General features: G+C 41.4%; 3 protein-coding genes across 5 annotated transcripts; 1 reads left to right on the forward strand and 2 right to left on the reverse strand.

The window, feature by feature from the left end:
* Positions 1–266: 266 nt before the first annotated feature.
* On the reverse strand, positions 267–7,926 carry znf653 (zinc finger protein 653). 3 transcript variants are annotated; one of them, XR_191481.4, is made up of 11 exons: positions 7,622–7,926; positions 7,151–7,191; positions 5,494–5,811; positions 4,860–5,386; positions 4,596–4,773; positions 3,503–3,587; positions 3,263–3,374; positions 3,070–3,184; positions 2,887–2,986; positions 2,289–2,673; positions 267–2,182 (listed from the first exon to the last, which is right to left on the reverse strand). XR_191481.4 is itself a non-coding variant. In XM_004562885.4 (10 exons), exons 1-10 carry the CDS (start codon positions 7,924–7,926, stop codon positions 2,496–2,498), a joined length of 1,959 nt encoding a protein of 652 aa, XP_004562942.1. In that variant the 3' UTR covers positions 267–2,495. The 3 variants fall into 3 exon arrangements, 2 of the variants coding, with proteins under 2 accessions (XP_004562942.1, XP_076739068.1); XM_004562885.4 differs by having other exon boundaries at positions 267–2,673; XM_076882953.1 differs by lacking the exon at positions 5,494–5,811 and having other exon boundaries at positions 267–2,673.
* Positions 7,927–8,084: 158 nt separating this feature from the next.
* On the forward strand, positions 8,085–10,445 carry swsap1 (SWIM-type zinc finger 7 associated protein 1). Its single transcript, XM_004562884.5, has 2 exons — positions 8,085–8,538; positions 9,545–10,445. Exons 1-2 carry the CDS (start codon positions 8,269–8,271, stop codon positions 10,103–10,105), a joined length of 831 nt encoding a protein of 276 aa, XP_004562941.1. The 5' UTR covers positions 8,085–8,268; the 3' UTR covers positions 10,106–10,445.
* Positions 10,223–15,619, reverse strand: epor (erythropoietin receptor). Its single transcript, XM_004562883.5, has 8 exons — positions 15,335–15,619; positions 15,086–15,221; positions 14,655–14,821; positions 14,160–14,311; positions 13,915–14,071; positions 13,675–13,762; positions 13,455–13,542; positions 10,223–13,332 (listed from the first exon to the last, which is right to left on the reverse strand). Exons 1-8 carry the CDS (start codon positions 15,438–15,440, stop codon positions 12,589–12,591), a joined length of 1,638 nt encoding a protein of 545 aa, XP_004562940.1. The 5' UTR covers positions 15,441–15,619; the 3' UTR covers positions 10,223–12,588.
* Between the last annotated feature and the right edge of the window lie 702 nt (positions 15,620–16,321).

Here is a 16,321-nt window from a genome sequence, read left to right on the forward strand (position 1 = left end):
CCAAGCTAAACGTTTTACTGAAACCATTTTCTAATGTTCAATATTCTTCTGACTCACAGGGTCCAGATCCTGTGAAAAGATTTCATAACTAGGTGTCATCTGCATGGTTTTCATGATGTTGCTTATTCCTTATGCACACCCACTCAAAAACACACACATACACACACCCTGGGTTGCATTATGTAACAGGCACAAACAGCCTGCATATTAATCATGTGTCAAATAGGTGTCATTAAGAAAAAAGAAAGAAATGGCACAAACATGAGTCATGGTGACATATTTTTTACTGATTCACCAGTTAGCCAAAGTGACAGAAGAGAAGAAAAAGTGCATTTTCTTAAAAAAATAAAATAAAAATACAAAAAAAATATCACAGGACAAGAAGACAAAGGTGAATTTTCCTGAGAAACTGTCACATCAATCTCACAAGCTTTCCCATTGGACTCTGTCAAATAAATACTGCTCTCCCGAGCAACGCAGCTAACAGTCGCCTTGAGTGACTAAAACAGAAAAGCCTACATTTGAATTTGTACATGCAGTGTAGACAGACACAACCTACAGACCAGGTATGTTACCTGGATCGATCAGTTCTGTGATTCTGCCCATAAAAAGCAAATCGCTCCTCTCTGCAAACGTGCCAAAACCACTCTCTTCCAATTTGAATTTAGTTTTGGCGCATAAGCAGGAAGCCAAATGAAGCAAGTAGAAGGGTTGTGAATTAACTTTGTCAGGATGGATAAAAATTTGAATTTTACTGCACTGACAGAGAGCAAACAATAGTTGCTGTGTTTGAGGAGGCCATTTCCAACTAATCAGATGGCTCAGGACTTTAAACTCTAACTTGTAAATGACAAAGAAAACTGAAAATGGTCGTTTGTTTTCCAGGTCACAGACAGAGATACAGGTCTCCTTAACAGTTATGACTCATAGGTCAGTCTAGTGAGTCCATGGTGTTGTGGCTAGCACATTCATCTTATGTGCAAAAGATCACTAAATCAACTCCAGGAGGAGACACAAACCCAGCCTCAGGTGGTCCAAAGCTACTGTAGTCCTGGTACTGCTCCCAAGGCAAGATATATGCTAGAGTTGCACCAAGCTCACATAATATCTGTGCTACATTAAAACCTGCAGATTCATCAACTTGGAAAATACCAAAGGAACTGAAAGTACTTTCTTAGTCATTTTGACACGAAAGTCGATTTTACCAGGAGCACAGATGTAAGTGGTCAGAATGAGACTTCCAGGGATCGATTCAAACGTAGCAATGGTGCTTCGGAAAAGGACTGCAAATTTGAGTTTAGCTATATTAAAATCAGCTGAGGATCTTGCTTTTTAACGAGCAAAGCCGAGAAACCAATGAAGTATTTTTGTCCAGAGCAACCCAAATTTTCCTTTTTCATAAAGCTTATAAACTAGGGCTCGTCACAATGAACCATCCCTTAGTTAAGCTGTGATAAACCTAAGCTCCAGGAGGCTTCCCGTGATGCACTACTTTGACCTTTTAGCTCTATGCCATTAGTGTCTTTTGTCCTGTTTCCCACTCACCCACAACCAGTTAAAGCTGGCTGCCCCTCCCTCAGCCTGGTTCTGCTGGAGGTTTAGTCCTGTTAAAACAGAGTTTTTCCTTCCCACTTTTGCAAAGTGCTTGCTTATATGGGGTCGTCGGATTGCTGGACTTTATATTGACTTTACTATTTAAAGCACCTTAAGGTGACAGCTTTTGGGATTTAGCATTGTATAAATGAAACTGAACTGAATTGTTTAAGGAAACAGAGATCTTCATGGTTACACATGAAAAAATACATTTTTTTTGTATGTTTTCAATATGCCCTTTATGTAACTGCAGGACACTTTCCAGAGCCTACAAAAACATTTACTATTACACAACTGTCTGCTCACGCCAGAGGGAACAAATATGGTTGCTGAAAATAATTAGCCAAATCTCAGATCTAGAAGCATTCTGAATTGGTTCCCACAGAGTGGGGAAATACTACACGGTGTGTGGGCTGGTCATGAATGTGACCGGGTCTTTTACTTAATCTGTAACCCCAAATAAAAATGAACATGTAACAAAGCACAACCAGCTCAGAAAGCAACAGTTACTAGCAAGCTAGTTAACAAGCCTTGCTAATGTTTACAGCTATGTTTAATCACTTCTTCTTTTTTAATATCGGAAATTGTCCTGAAAAACAAAACAAAAACAGAAAACATATCAAATTAATTCTGACTGATTTTGCCAAGTCTGGTATGTGAACAGTTGCTTGAAATATTTAGGAATCACTCTTTACCAAATGAGGAAATTAGCCTCTGACACAGCATGCGTCCTGCACAGCTGTTAGTCCAAATCACTCCTGCCTTCATCCTCAGCCTGTAAGAACACGGCTGATGTTCATCGCCCTGGACGTGCAAGGCAATACAGACGCGGCAAAGTCTCTCTCTTCACTGGAAGACTTCCTTTGGTCTCGGAGGTGTCCAGCCAGTAATGCTTATGCACCTCAGGTTGCCTGCTTGTCTGGGTGACTCTTTAACTTGTGGAATTTGACACTGTCCAGCTTCTCGAACCTCTTGTCACAGAACTCACAGGTGAAGTTGTAGTGGGCCTCTGGAGTGTGTTTCTTCATGTGCCAGTTCAGGGATGCGCGCTGGCGACACTGGTAGCCACAGATTTCACATCTGACAGATGATGACGATGACGTGGGTGACAAGATGTATGTGAGAATGTTAATATTTGGGGCCATGTAATAAATTTAGCTCCCAGAGAGACTAGTGACTCAACAATTGCTCCACATTTTAATTCCAATATAAAGCAACAGTGATCTGAACTTCTCAGTGTTTAATTACTAAAAAGAGTAACAATAGGATCTGTTTGAAGCATTAGTAACTTACTGGAGTGGTGTTTCTCCTGTGTGCGTCCGCCTGTGAACCTCCAGGTGATTTTTGCGTTTAAATGACTTTCCACAAGTCTCACAGATAAAATCTCTAACGCCTGTAGGAAGATTCATGTTTACATTTGGAAGTATATGCAGATAACACGCAGGCAATACACAGGGGTGTCTTTTGCGAACTCACCAGAATGGATGATCATGTGGCGATGCAGATGGTTCGACAGGTAGAATTTCTTTCCACAGCCAGGGTGGGGGCAAACCTTTGTCCTTCCTTTCCTGTGAACTAGGTTCACGTGATTCTACAGAGAGCAGACATTTAGAGCTCGCGTGTAGAAACAGAAAAAGCTCAAATGCAGAGCACGACTAATTAACTTTACCTGAAAGCTGCTAATTGCTACATAGACTTGACTGCAACCCTCATACGGACAGTGGAACATCTTGAGCATCCCATCAGCCTCGATCACCGGGCCTCGTCTGCTTCTCTTTGACCTGACATTGCAAAAAGGGGCACAGTGGACTGAGCGGCACACTAAGGAGACCAACTTAAAACAGTGACCTGATGACAATGGCATTCTCTATTTGCTTTTAAGATGATGTTGAGTACGTGAGTCTCAAACCTGCTCAGACTCCTCTGCAGCTGTCTGTCACTGCCCAGCTCCAAAGTGTCAACACTGGGCTGCAGCAGTTGTTTGTCAGTCATACCTGCAGGGAAACGACAAGTAAATTCTTTTAGAGAAAACATAAAGACTCCCATTAGTCAAATCTGAGTGCTGGGAAGACAATTCAAATCATTTAAGTCAATATCCAAAGTGTAAAGAAAACAAAATGCAAATCAGTGCACATTACACTCAGCTACTCTTTCTTGGTATTAGGTGTTGGCTGGATTTAGTCAGAAACTATCAGACTGGTGCTGCATGTTGCAGGAGAGCAAAAGGGATTCACACAGGTAATCTAGAACTTCCTGTTTTACAAAGTTCATGCCCACTGCGAGCAGTGGCGCTAAAATGCATGTGATTTAGACATATATACACTGGCATGAATTTATATAAATTTATATAAACATAATCAAATATATGCTTATATAACTTGAATTGACACATCTCAGTAGCACGAACATATCATAACATTCAAGTTCTGTGTTTTATTCACATGGAAATCAATGGACGGGATGTTTACATGAAACAGGTATGATTCAAATCTATATAAATATACTTCTCTGGAGTTTGCTGACACTAAATAAACCCAAAACAAAAAGAGGCACTTTATTGCATGTCCAGTGATGTCAGTTATGGACATGTGACAGTCTCTCACAGAGTCAGCCAGCAGACTTAGTGAAGCCGATTACTGTAAGCATCTTTTAAAAGTGGAAATCATTCCCAGAATGGATGTGATTCCTAATAGAACCTAAACTTTCACAAAATGCTTACAGTTTTCAAGATGCGCACAGTTGAATATTTTAATATTTAATTGCTGTGTTTTTATTAGGAACTTACAACAACTTACAACTTCAAAACTTCTTCAGAGCTTTTATGCTCATTTTTTAGCAACAAATGTTACATTTCAAACATAAAACATCAGATAATTTTAATTATGCTTTATTTATTACAATAAGACTGAACACTTTGAGTATCAAATGATCATCAAAAGACTGACAGATATAGGAACATTTCATCTCAAAGTCCAGAAATTTCGAGTTCCAAAGTAGCGCACCTGTCATGGAGTCCTCATCCTCTGCTGTTCTGATTTTCGAGTCAGCCGTGCACACCTGGTTGTAGGTGACGCCCCCAATGACGGTGCAGGTGACTTCCTCCACATTTCCGCCTCCCATGTTGAGTTGGATTCCCTCGGATGCCAGGGCTTCGTAGCTGGGGCCAGTGATGATAATTAACTAGGAACGATGGGAAATGTAGTTTATGAAAAAGAGTAACACACTCCTCCTGCAGTCTTATTTCTGTGAAATACTCGTTTACCTACCTGTGAGCCCTCCAAAGCCGTCCTCTGGTCAGGAATCTCACAGCCGGTCACCACCGTTTGCAGAGTCTGAGGCTCAAACAGTTCGCTCTGCTCTTGGACCTGCATGGTCGGTGGGACTGACAGTTCTGTCTGAGCACTCAGGCGCACTGAGCCACTCAGGCTCTGCGACAGCACCAAGTCCTCATCAGACTTGTCAAGTTCATCAGCTAAGGATGCCGTCATAACGCACTCGTAATCGTGCCTAACAGTCCTGACTTCCTCTTCTGTGAGGCGTTCTTCTTCCCCTCCATCCTTACCTTGCCTCAGATCTTCAGTCTCCTCCTCTTCCTCTGTGGGGACGGAGTGAAAAGCCGCTGTGAGGGAGCCTTGCTGTCGCACCATCTCCACTTCCCAGATAGGCTGCCCTGTCAGCGGAGCATCCTTGGAAGAGGCCAGTACGCTGGCTTCAGGGGTTGGAACTACAACCTCTTCTACCTGGCTTACAGCTTCCTGATGTTCCTCAGAAACATCCACATTTAATCCCACGTCTACAAAAAGAAAATGATTAATAAAAGGGCAAGTTGGTCATTAAGAAATGTAGGATTTACTGAAGTCTACACAACAAAACAAACACTTACAGTACGATTCTACACACCTTTCAACTGTCTGTGAGCCTCCTTCCTTCTCTTCCGGCTTACTATGTTTTTTGCTACAGACACGTCTGTTTTGACTGCACACTCTCCATCGCTGTCCCTGTTCACTCCCTCCTCATGCTCAGAGTCACTTGCCTCCCCCAGAGGTGAGAAAAGGTATTGCACAAACGAGTGGTTGCCTTCACATTGCCAGACTGCAGTGGTGGAGAAGTTGGACTGGGTCTCTAGAGCTCTAAGCTGGGGCTCGTGTGGGCAAGAGTGCGAGTGCTGCTGGTACCAACACACCAGGCTCTGGAGGCTGGACACACATTGCTTCCTGCCTGAGCGTATATGCCAGGGTGCGGGGTGGGGGGCATATGAGATGGATGATGAATGGCAGATTAATTTTTGTTGGATAAACAGTTTATAGAATGAGATTAACCACATATCAACTAAGACTCAACACGTGCAGTAATAGCGTACATGAAAGTTGATTCCTTAGCAAAGAAGAATAAATGTTGAGTCAGTGTAAACATCCATAAAGCAAAAAGATTTAAATTTGGTCACAGTTGGCTTCAAGGTGACCTTTCTTTTTGCAGAAATGCTGCCTATTTTAGATCACTCCATGGAAGTCCTGGTCTAACATAACTCTTGCACTAGATCTCCTCCACTGAAGCAATGCTTCAAGTACAAGTTCACTTTGGTGAAGCAGGGATGCAAATGAGGCAAGTACTGCAGGTAGTGAAGAACAATATTGCCCTAAGCAGCATGATGGCACAACAAGTGCCAAAGTGCCACAGATCAGGAAATATCCTGATTTCTGATTATTGAAGGATTTCTCCATGCAGCACCACAGAAATGAGCATGCTTCTCAGGCTTTGACATGGAAGACATCTTCCAATGTTTGAAAGTGTCTTCTGAGTTGCAGACTTGGCTCTAATGACTGGTGAACGTCTGATCAGTCTGACACAGATATGACTGTTTGCTCTATGCCACAGGTTTGAAGTAGATGGATAATTTGAAGATGGAGGGTGCAAGCGTGCAGAACAAGACACCTACGGTGTGATCTAAGAATAGTAGCAGCACTAAAAGAGGTGCACAAAGAGATCAATCCCCTTGAAAAGGAGACCAGCCGAAATTTAAAGAAGTTCTAGTTGTTTGACTGCTTTGATTACATTTCACATACAATTATGTAATTAATACTATTTTTATTTTTTCATTTTTCATAACATGTTGATAATGTTGAAAACTTGATTTTTAGTTATAAAACATTAGAAAATGCAGTAACATTTGCATTCACACTTAAACAATATGAGAAACATTTCATGCATATCCGCTTTAGGATAGGGATTTGTGTTGGGATGTGGCACTGTACTCAAGTTTTATGTTGAATAAGTAAATAAATACTCACACACTGCTTAAAAAATAATGACAAATGTGTAATACAATACTCATTTTAAGTTATAACCTCAAAACTGTTCTTCTGGATCTTTGTGAAATTTTGGATCTTTATTGTCTGTGTATTTAACTTGATGCAAGCACTTTTGTCTAGAAAACATTTAGGCAAGCTCCAGTTTGATACACCAAATAACTGAGCCGCTTTAAACAGACTTCATTCCCAACCTCAAACCCTACGTGCTTAATTTGGAAATATTTCCATGTAATAATGGCTCCACACACCTCTTTTCTGTTTTGCCGAGACTTCTGGGGCAATCTTCTTCCTGCAACACAGAAACACATCATTTGGAAAAAACAGATTAGTCACAACAAACAAACAGTACTTATCTAAAGTTGAACTATTGTGCTTTTGCTTGCTTTTTATCATACTGTTACAATGGTGGGTACTCGTATTAAATATGATGTTACAAATTGCAACATTTATTTCAAACCTTCCGTTTGCTATATGCAGCAAATCAGGAAAGAGTTGGCTTAAGGGGAGGGGGAGTGAGAATGAACAGTGAACTAGGACATAAACAAAGATTATTTTTGAACAGTGAATTATGAAAATATACCCTCGTGGAGTCCAGTTATAACAGTAAGTGCCCTTTAAGATTAAAACTAGCACAAATGTAAAGAGCAATGTCTGACAGAAGAAAACAGCTAGTCAATATACCACTCTGATTAGATAACGTGTCTGCAGCACATTCCTACCCGCAGTATTTCTGCTGGTATTTTTCTCCATAGGTGGAGTTGAGTAGGATGAGATATTCTGCCAGCCCGGCGTCGCTCAGACCGGTCCGCCTGCGGAGATCACTCCACAGCTTGTGCGACTCTCCGAGGTACACCCTCCTGACATCGTACTTCTTTCTGGATTCCAGCCGCCTCTGCGCTCGGTCGGAGTCTGTGAGCCTGGGTCGCCCCCTACAGCGCCTCAAAACACCCTTTCCTTGCTCCCCGGCTTGGTTTGTGTCCAGGGGAGCCTCCACTTCTGCCAGCTGATGCGCCATCTTGGCCATAACAGCTGATGCTTTGATTATCCGACATGCCGGAAGTTGTGTAAGGACTCGCAGGAAACACTGATATCAATGCATTTTGAGCTCGTCTTCCTCGCGCTATAGATTCATAAACTTTGCGTTGGCAATATCTAGTTTTTCCTTTTAAGCTAGGCGAAGACATCGGTGAAATGCTAATAGAAATATGAACCGTGTGGACCGAGCGGAACGTTACAATGGACACAATGCGTTGCATCCGGACTACAGTAGCACGAACACCATCGTGCACCATGTAAACAAACGCGGGAAGCTTGAGCCAGAGCATCATTTTTGGTTAGTAAAGCGTTGATTGTGGGATTGTGACACATGGCTGATATTTTGTCGCTCGTTTTTCGGACGTTTATGTCACAATCCGATTTAAAGAAGGACGTCAAAGTTATTACTCCGTCACCAACGACCTGCAGCACCCTGGTGGTCGGAGACCACAGCCTCAGCCGCTCCGTGCTGCTTTTGGCTTCCGTCACAGCTGCCGCGGAGATGGGCATAAAAGTGATGTTCTTTACCCAGACTCAGATCCAGAGCCTTCCACCGTCTCTGCAGAGATGTGTTCCCAACCTGAGCCCAGAAAGTCTAAAGGTAGGGGTCGTTTTATGTTTAAACTGTACCCAAATTCGCAAAAGCTTGTTTTTTTCACTACTCGTGATAAACAACATTTTAGTAGCCCAGGTGCCTTGTGTGTTAGTGTTTTGAGGGTTGTTGTCATGGAAGTTTTTTCATCTTCCAACATAGGTGCTTACATTTTATTTAATTATTTAGTCATTTAGTTGCAGATCATCCAATCCGTGAATGCTATTTACGTTTTATGATATGAATATATAAACGTTACAGACATTTGTAAGTGTTTAAAATGACATTTGAGCAGACGTGATACCCCTCTTTTTTTAACTCCCGTTTTTATTGTTATCTGTTAACCTTTTTTGGGTCAGGGAAACAAATAAATATTATAAGAAATAACTGAGGTCTAGTTTAGGTTGAAAGTGGTTTAGGGTTGCAACACAGCAGAAAGACACCAGCCACTGCCATGGTTACAATTACTGTACGGCTCAATCAAAGCACATAATAATTTAATACACTTTTACAACCATGGATATGGTGCATAATTTTAACTGGTCACTGACTTGTTAATATCTGTTATATCAATATCTTTGATTGCAGTTAGAAAATTAGAAACTCACATGTAATCACAAGTAATTGAACAATTGAGCATTTATTACCACGTGTCACGTGGAGCTGGATAAAGCAAAAAACACTAGTATTATAATTGTGTTTTAAGCCTTTGTAGATGAAATGGAGCAGGTTATGATTATAATACAAAACAGGCAACAATGCCATAATAATTTGCTGATCAATTATTAAAATGTCAAAACAATTATTGCCTGAAAAGTTACCCAGCAATTAAAACAAAAATGTAATTGTAGCCCCAGATTTAAAAAGTATTTTAGGTGTGATAAAATTAGGTGGTTAAATCAATAATCTACCATGATTTATTTAGCTTTTCATTTTTTGTGTGTTTATGTATTTATCATTATTATTATTGTTGTTGTTATTAATAATCTATTTATTTATATATTTTTTGTCAAAGAAAATCAAGTTTTCCTATCCCAGGACAGTGGAGGAACTCCTCCAGCAGGTGGCTAGCCTTCATGAGCCTACCAACACGTCCCCTACACCTCCTTCACTCATCATAGTCGACAGACTCGAGAGCTTCCTGTCTGGTCCTGGGGGCAGCAGCCAAAGTGGATTTCACCCTGGGGAGAGGTCTTGCGCTGCGCACATTGCTGCGCTGCTGTGTGACACTGCTGCCTTTCTCACGCAAGTCCTGGAACAGCGGGGTTCAAGTTCAGCCCCCTGCCGCATTATTGCCTCTTTCTTGTCGGAGGTGAACGCTGGTGGGGATCCATCTGGAACAGATCCTATCCTTGATGTACTTGACCGCTATTTCCAGGTACGCTGTACTCTGGACCAGGACAGCGGCTATGAAGCTACAGCAGCTGCTGTACAGGAAGTGTGGCACATTTACCTTTCTGGGAGAGGAATCACAGACCCTTCTTTTACTGAAGACTATAACGACAGGCCAGGTGTAGCCCAAGAGTGGAAGCTCTTCATTTTTCCTGATGGTTTAATGGAGTTTAAGTTGGTCTGAGAGAAACTTTGTGTAGAGACGGTAGTCACAGCTACATTACAGTGTCACAGGATTATCAAAAAATGGGGGGAAAAAGCTCTTCCTTTCAGATATCAGGTAAAAGGACCATAACAGCTGTAACAGTACAATATTTAATGAGTTTGAATTTTAAATGACATGAAGGTTAATCAAAAACATTAACAGTCTTTACAAAGACGTTTAAGGAATGTGAATGTCTTAAACTAAACAGTGGTTTTCCAACATTTTTGGCTGAGAGTGCCTTAATAACAAGCCAAAATGACACAGAGCAAAAAGTCTCTAAAACACATTGTAAATTCCAATAAACACACAGTGTAATGCTTTTCTGTTTGTCTTTCTTTTATCATAATTTGTGAAACTCGAGACTTCAGTAGCTGATATCACATTCAAATAAATTACAAAATGAAAAAGTTTCTCTTATTATGTATATTTAAGCATAAAGAAATACACATTGGGGAGTTCCCCCTAGTAAAGAGCTAGATCCTGTTTGTAGGGGAAAAGACAACTTTATTATAGAAAAGCTTTCGCAAACTAACTGAAAGCTAGCGAGTTGTCAGTTTTTGCGCTATAAAATTTGTTTTCCTGCCATTTCACACTTTGCTGGACTAAAATAACTCAACAGTGTTGAGAATCGTGCTTTTAGAGTAACTACAATTTCAGTTGCTAGATGTTATTGAGCAACAAAATCAAACAAGGATGTGCAAAAGTATGGAAATCAATTTTTTGGAGTGATTGATGAAAATGGATATTGGCTTAAAATGTCCCCACGCCCTGCATTAGTAGTGGTTACTAGATTTCTTTTACTTCAAGATCCAAGGTTTTCTTGGAAATGGCAGCAATTTACAGATTTGATCATCCTCTCAAACAATTGTGATAAAAACAGAAAACAAAAACTGTATTATTATGTACAAGTACAGTGAGTTTCACACTTGGATATGATCCAAAATATCCAAAAGTTCTTAAAATTTAAAAAACCTCAAATGAACACCTACAAATAACATATTAAAAATATATATTACTTATCAAAAGCAAAGCCAAAATGCAGGAGCAGTATAGAAAGACTGAGTACACCTGTCACTTAAAGCTCGAGAACTCAGATCAATTCAATTATATTTTTATAGCGTCAAATCACAGCAAGATTGCCTCATGGCCCTTTATATTGTGGGGTAAAGACCCTACAATAATACAATGGAGGTTCCATTAACTGAAAGAGGGCATGCTTTTTCATAACTGCAGATGGCTGCCAGATTTGCCATAATTATTTTTAAAAAGACAGAGAGCGTTATAGATTTTAGCAAATGTTAGCCAAGCTAAGTTTATTTGTCGTTTTGGAATAATATACACTTGATGCTGAGTAATCTGAGTTTGAAAAAAAAACAACACAACTTTCTTTTTCACAGCAGTGATGATGAAAAATTAAGTAGCAACAGCTGTGATGACGAGCTTGTTCTTGCACAATGATGATGTTTGTACAAAGTTTCTTCTGGTAATTGGATGATTGAGTACGTAGGTGCTATTTCACAGTTTAATGTCGGTAATGATACAATTTATCAAAGATTGCCGAAACTTGAAGTTTGACTTTATAACAATGTAAAAAATGTGAAAGTCGCATTACTTCTAACAAGAAGACATAACTCCTACTGCTTTGTTCACCTAAAATTCTGTTATGCTGCACGGAAAGCATTATATAAAGAATGCTGCTCTAACCAAGCAGCATGAACTGCTTTAAGCAAGTTCATTTTTGTCTGTGTAGCTTTTGTGATGTGTGAATTAGGGTGCTAAACGGTGCCACATGCTGAGAAATATAAAAGCTCTATCAGCTGAAAATTATAAAATTTAGTTAAAGCAGTACATTTATTCTATACCTTAAACATGATATGAAAACAAAAGTATGCTATCAATTAATAAGGAGAATGGTGTTAGCTGTGCCAAGTTTGTACTTCTTGCTCCTTTGCACCTCTGTGAACCTACAGGTTTTTTAACACTATTAACACTTACTTTTGTGCAGTCTTTCACAAGAATACCCCGTATTCATTAAATGCTATAAAAGGAAAACTGCTATTATATTGGCAATAGGTTATGAATAACTACTTCCTTATTTACCATCAATGAACAGTAATTAGATAGCAAATTAATTATATTTGTAGAATATGGTGCAGACTGCAGCATCAGAAAGTGCTTTATAGTGACTAATAAAGAACCAGTCTGCTACCAGTATGCATGCTAATAAGAAACCTGTTAATGGTCAATATGTATGCCTTAACATGAAGCTTTACAAAATTCTTCATGGTGGAGAAACTCAAGAAGTTCAATCCCTCAGTGTCCTGTACAGAGTTCTTTAGCTTACACTGTGGTGTCAGTCACCTCCCCAGTTACTTTTGTAACAGTTGATGGGAAGCCATGTTGCCTTGGGTGAATATCCAAATTCCCTTACAGAGTCTGTTTTAAAACAGTTTAGCTTCCTCTCAGCCATCACCATGGACAGGGTACTGCCTCACCAAGAAGGGTTTCCTGTGAGCAGGGATCATGTTCTTGTACTCGTTAGTGTAGACGGGCACTTTTCCATTTTCATCAACTCTGCTCATGGGGCTATAGTCCATTGAGACCCCAGAGTCTGCCACTGCCATGTAGGTGTACCCGGGGCCCTTGGCCATCCAGGCATGGTTTGGGTACTCAAAACTGGACTGGGAAGAAATGCAACCTGATCCAGAGCTTTGAGGCGCTGATCCCAGGTCAGAGTGAGATTCACACAATGCTGTATTTCCAGAGGGAAAAAGAGCCTCAAGGGGCAAGGCTTCCTCAAGGTTGCTATCCACGCGCTCATCGTTACTGTTGTTGTTGGCACTGAGGGTGACGTAGGTGTCTTGAGACTCCAGCAGAGAAGACTGCGAGCAGGGAACCTGGTGCTGGTGGAGTGCCCGCAAGCGGTCCAGTAACCAGTGGTGGTGCGGTGCGGCTCTTTCCCCATCTGTCTCGCCATCTAAATTGTCTTTTACCAACAGTGCTCTCTCTTCAACCCCATTCCTCAATTCCCTGCCCTCATTCCTGACTGCACTCAAAGCTCTAGAGGCCTTGGGTGGCAGAGGTGGAGAGGGCAGTGAGGGGCATAGGCTCAGTTCTGAGAGTACTTCCAGAGGAGAGGGGCATTCTTCTGAGTAGATGAAAGCTGGCGTCAACCACAAACCTCCATTGGTTTGCCCTAACCACTCCTATAGAAAAACAAAAAGAATATGATGGTGTTGATGTGAGCATGTTACATTAAGCTCAAAGTGTCATTGTGCCAGGCTAAGGCTCAGTCTGCATGGCTGTAGACTCTTAATATTTTTCTTACCTGAAAGTTCCCACCATAAATGGTAAAAAGACCCTGAAATTTGCTGTCAGGAGTTGGAATAGCTGGCCAAATCTTCTTTATAAGGAACCTAGAAAAGGAACAGACTCTTAAGATATATTTCACAACTTGTGTTTTCTGTTATTGCCACTTAAAATTCTTGAAGGACATTTTTTGAGACCAGACAGTAAGCAATCTGTTTGTGTGGGCCAGGCTGACTGACCTATGATGGGACAGGAGCATAGCAAGACACAGGACAATGAAGATGAAAGAGATGATGAGCGTCAGGGAGATGATGAGTGGATCAAATTCTAGGGGAGGAACAGAATGATCAATGTGTGTTAGATCACTGAATACGGTAAAAAAAAAAAAACCATGGCATCATTTAGTCCCTTTCATGAGTTGCCAGTGCTTTTGGGGTACATAATACATTTTTGTTATGCATTTTGATGTGAATAACCACCTGTAGGAAGAGTTTCCATGAACACTGGGTCACTCCAAGCACTCCAGTAGCCATTGTAGCTAACTCCATCCAGTTTTACACGGACTTGAACCTTGTACTTTCTACTGAACTGCAGGCCTCTCAAGATATATTCTGAGCATGCCCGGGCCACTTCAACCTGCAAAAAAGCCCCAAAAAGTCCATGTGCGGCCATCATTAAACCTGCTGCTCAGAGTTTAATGTTCAAATGGGTGAGGCTGCTTTACCTGCCCAATGTGGCTGTCAGCCAGAGAATAGAAGACCTCATACATCATGCTGTCATCCATGTACTTCAGAGGAGGTGGCACCCAGCTGACATTCAGCTGGCCTTGCTGACCTGTGCTGCTCACTGTTACATTAGCAGGAGGATCCAGAAGAACTGCACACAGACATAGAGTTGCATAGCAGTTAAGGGAAGACTGTTCCCTGCAAAGTCTCACTTTGAAACACTTCCCCTCAATCTATAGGTACCTTGATGCAATGCTGCATGCATACTTAGTAGAAATGGGCAGATGATGGCAGTTATTTCAACCTACAGTACACAATTTTGTTTTTAGGCACTCAGCAGGTGCATAGCCCCTTTAACCATCACTTTGAACCATGTTAGTGCAGAATGTAAGGCACAAATACTTAAAAACGTATTTAAAAAGCATTAATCTAGTGCTAAGCTTTGCAGAAGTTGTTGGCAGGAGCACCGTTTGCAGAAAAAAAACATCACTTACAGACGAGTTCGATGAGGAGGCTGCGATTGTGTATCAGTATTCCCTCCCGATGAACTTGGATGTCCATTTGGACAAACATCTGAATTCGGTTCAGATGGCATACAATCAGCATTTTCCCACCTGCTGCAGGGACGGCACTGAGGGGGCACCTGCTGCTGTTTTCATTTCTGCTCAGGATAGAGGAAAATGGGAACATTGTGATAATAATATTGTATTTTAGTTTTTGTTTTGTAAACAAATCAAGCATTTGGATTATTTTTTAATAATAGGCTCTGGAACTGAAGCGGTAAAAAAAAAACCCTAAAAAAGTATAAGGGGTATCTCCTGAAACCACCCTGAAATACTTTCATTGTAGGTTGTGTAATATGAAAAGAGATAAAAGGAAAAATCACCACATAGACTCATTTTATCTAATAATAAGTGTGACTTACTGGTAGGTGTATGTAAAGGAGTACTGATGCACAGAGCCAGCTCTCTCCTCATCTTCCTCCCAGAAGCACGTGAAGTCCTTCCTCCCTTCAGCAAAGCATTTGGGGGTTTCTGGTTCTTCTTTCAGGAGAATGGACACTGAGGGTGGCAAATTGGAAATGTGAGAGCACTATGTGAAATGGCATGATAGGAGCACACTAACGCCTTCCTGAAAAGTTCCAGAAAAAAAACAAAACCAAAAGATGCCTTACCTTTCTCCTCGAAATCTCGAGCGTCTTGGAGGGTGGAACCCGCTCGCGCGATGCAGGCTATCGCGCAAAGTGCCAACAGTCTACTCAGAATCTCACATGTCATCATGTCTTCTCGGGGAACAGAACGACCTCGGCCCTCTATTGTCCACCTGCATCACCGGAAAACAACCTGCCACAAACACATCTGCCGCAGCTCTCTCCTCGCTTGTTTTGTGTTTCGATACCATGCATAGCGCTGCGCGGTTATTACGCGCCTGCTCGTGAGCGATAAGGTGCTTATACGCCGAGCTGTTTACTTTCTCCTTGAGTGAGAACAGAAGAGGTGGGGCAAATAAAGTCTTTCAGAACTTTTTGGCATGGTGGGCGGGAATCACGCGCTCATTGATGTTTACAACATGTTTGCGACGTCTGAGATCTGTATTGCGTAAAGGCGCGCAGATAGAGAGTTCGATCGATAGATAGATGGTTATTTAGATGGATAGATAGATAACAGCCCTTTTTGAGGAAATGGTGCGCAAACACTGACTGGCCCGAGGAGGTGGTCTGTAGTCCCCTGCTGTCTCCTGGGACAGTTTCATTCCTGCATGTGCTCATGTAACAGAAACCGCTGAGTACCCACTCACACTCTGTACGAAGCAGGCCTAAACGGTTCCTTATCTACTCACTGCACCCCCGTGTTTTCTTGGTTTGGCTAGTATTATCAGAGGTGCAGACAGCCCTGTTTCTTCACCCAAGATAAGTAGTCTCAGCCCATCCCCGTCAGTTTAAATGCAATTCAGTACGTGTTTACATCACTTACAAAGGGCAGTATGATGACTGTGAGATGGGCACCGACGTAAAGAGCTACGTTTTGTTTAAATAATGACACATTTGCATACATTTGCTCACTTCAGTTTCACATCCCTTCCAGTCAGCTAAGTGAGAATTCTATTTAGAAGCAGAGGCCTCCCTTGCATAGGGAAGGGAAGTTGTGTCTTATGGCAGGAA

Source organism: Maylandia zebra, linkage group LG4 (assembly GCF_041146795.1).
Source record: "Maylandia zebra isolate NMK-2024a linkage group LG4, Mzebra_GT3a, whole genome shotgun sequence".
Lineage (NCBI taxonomy): Eukaryota > Metazoa > Chordata > Actinopteri > Cichliformes > Cichlidae > Maylandia > Maylandia zebra.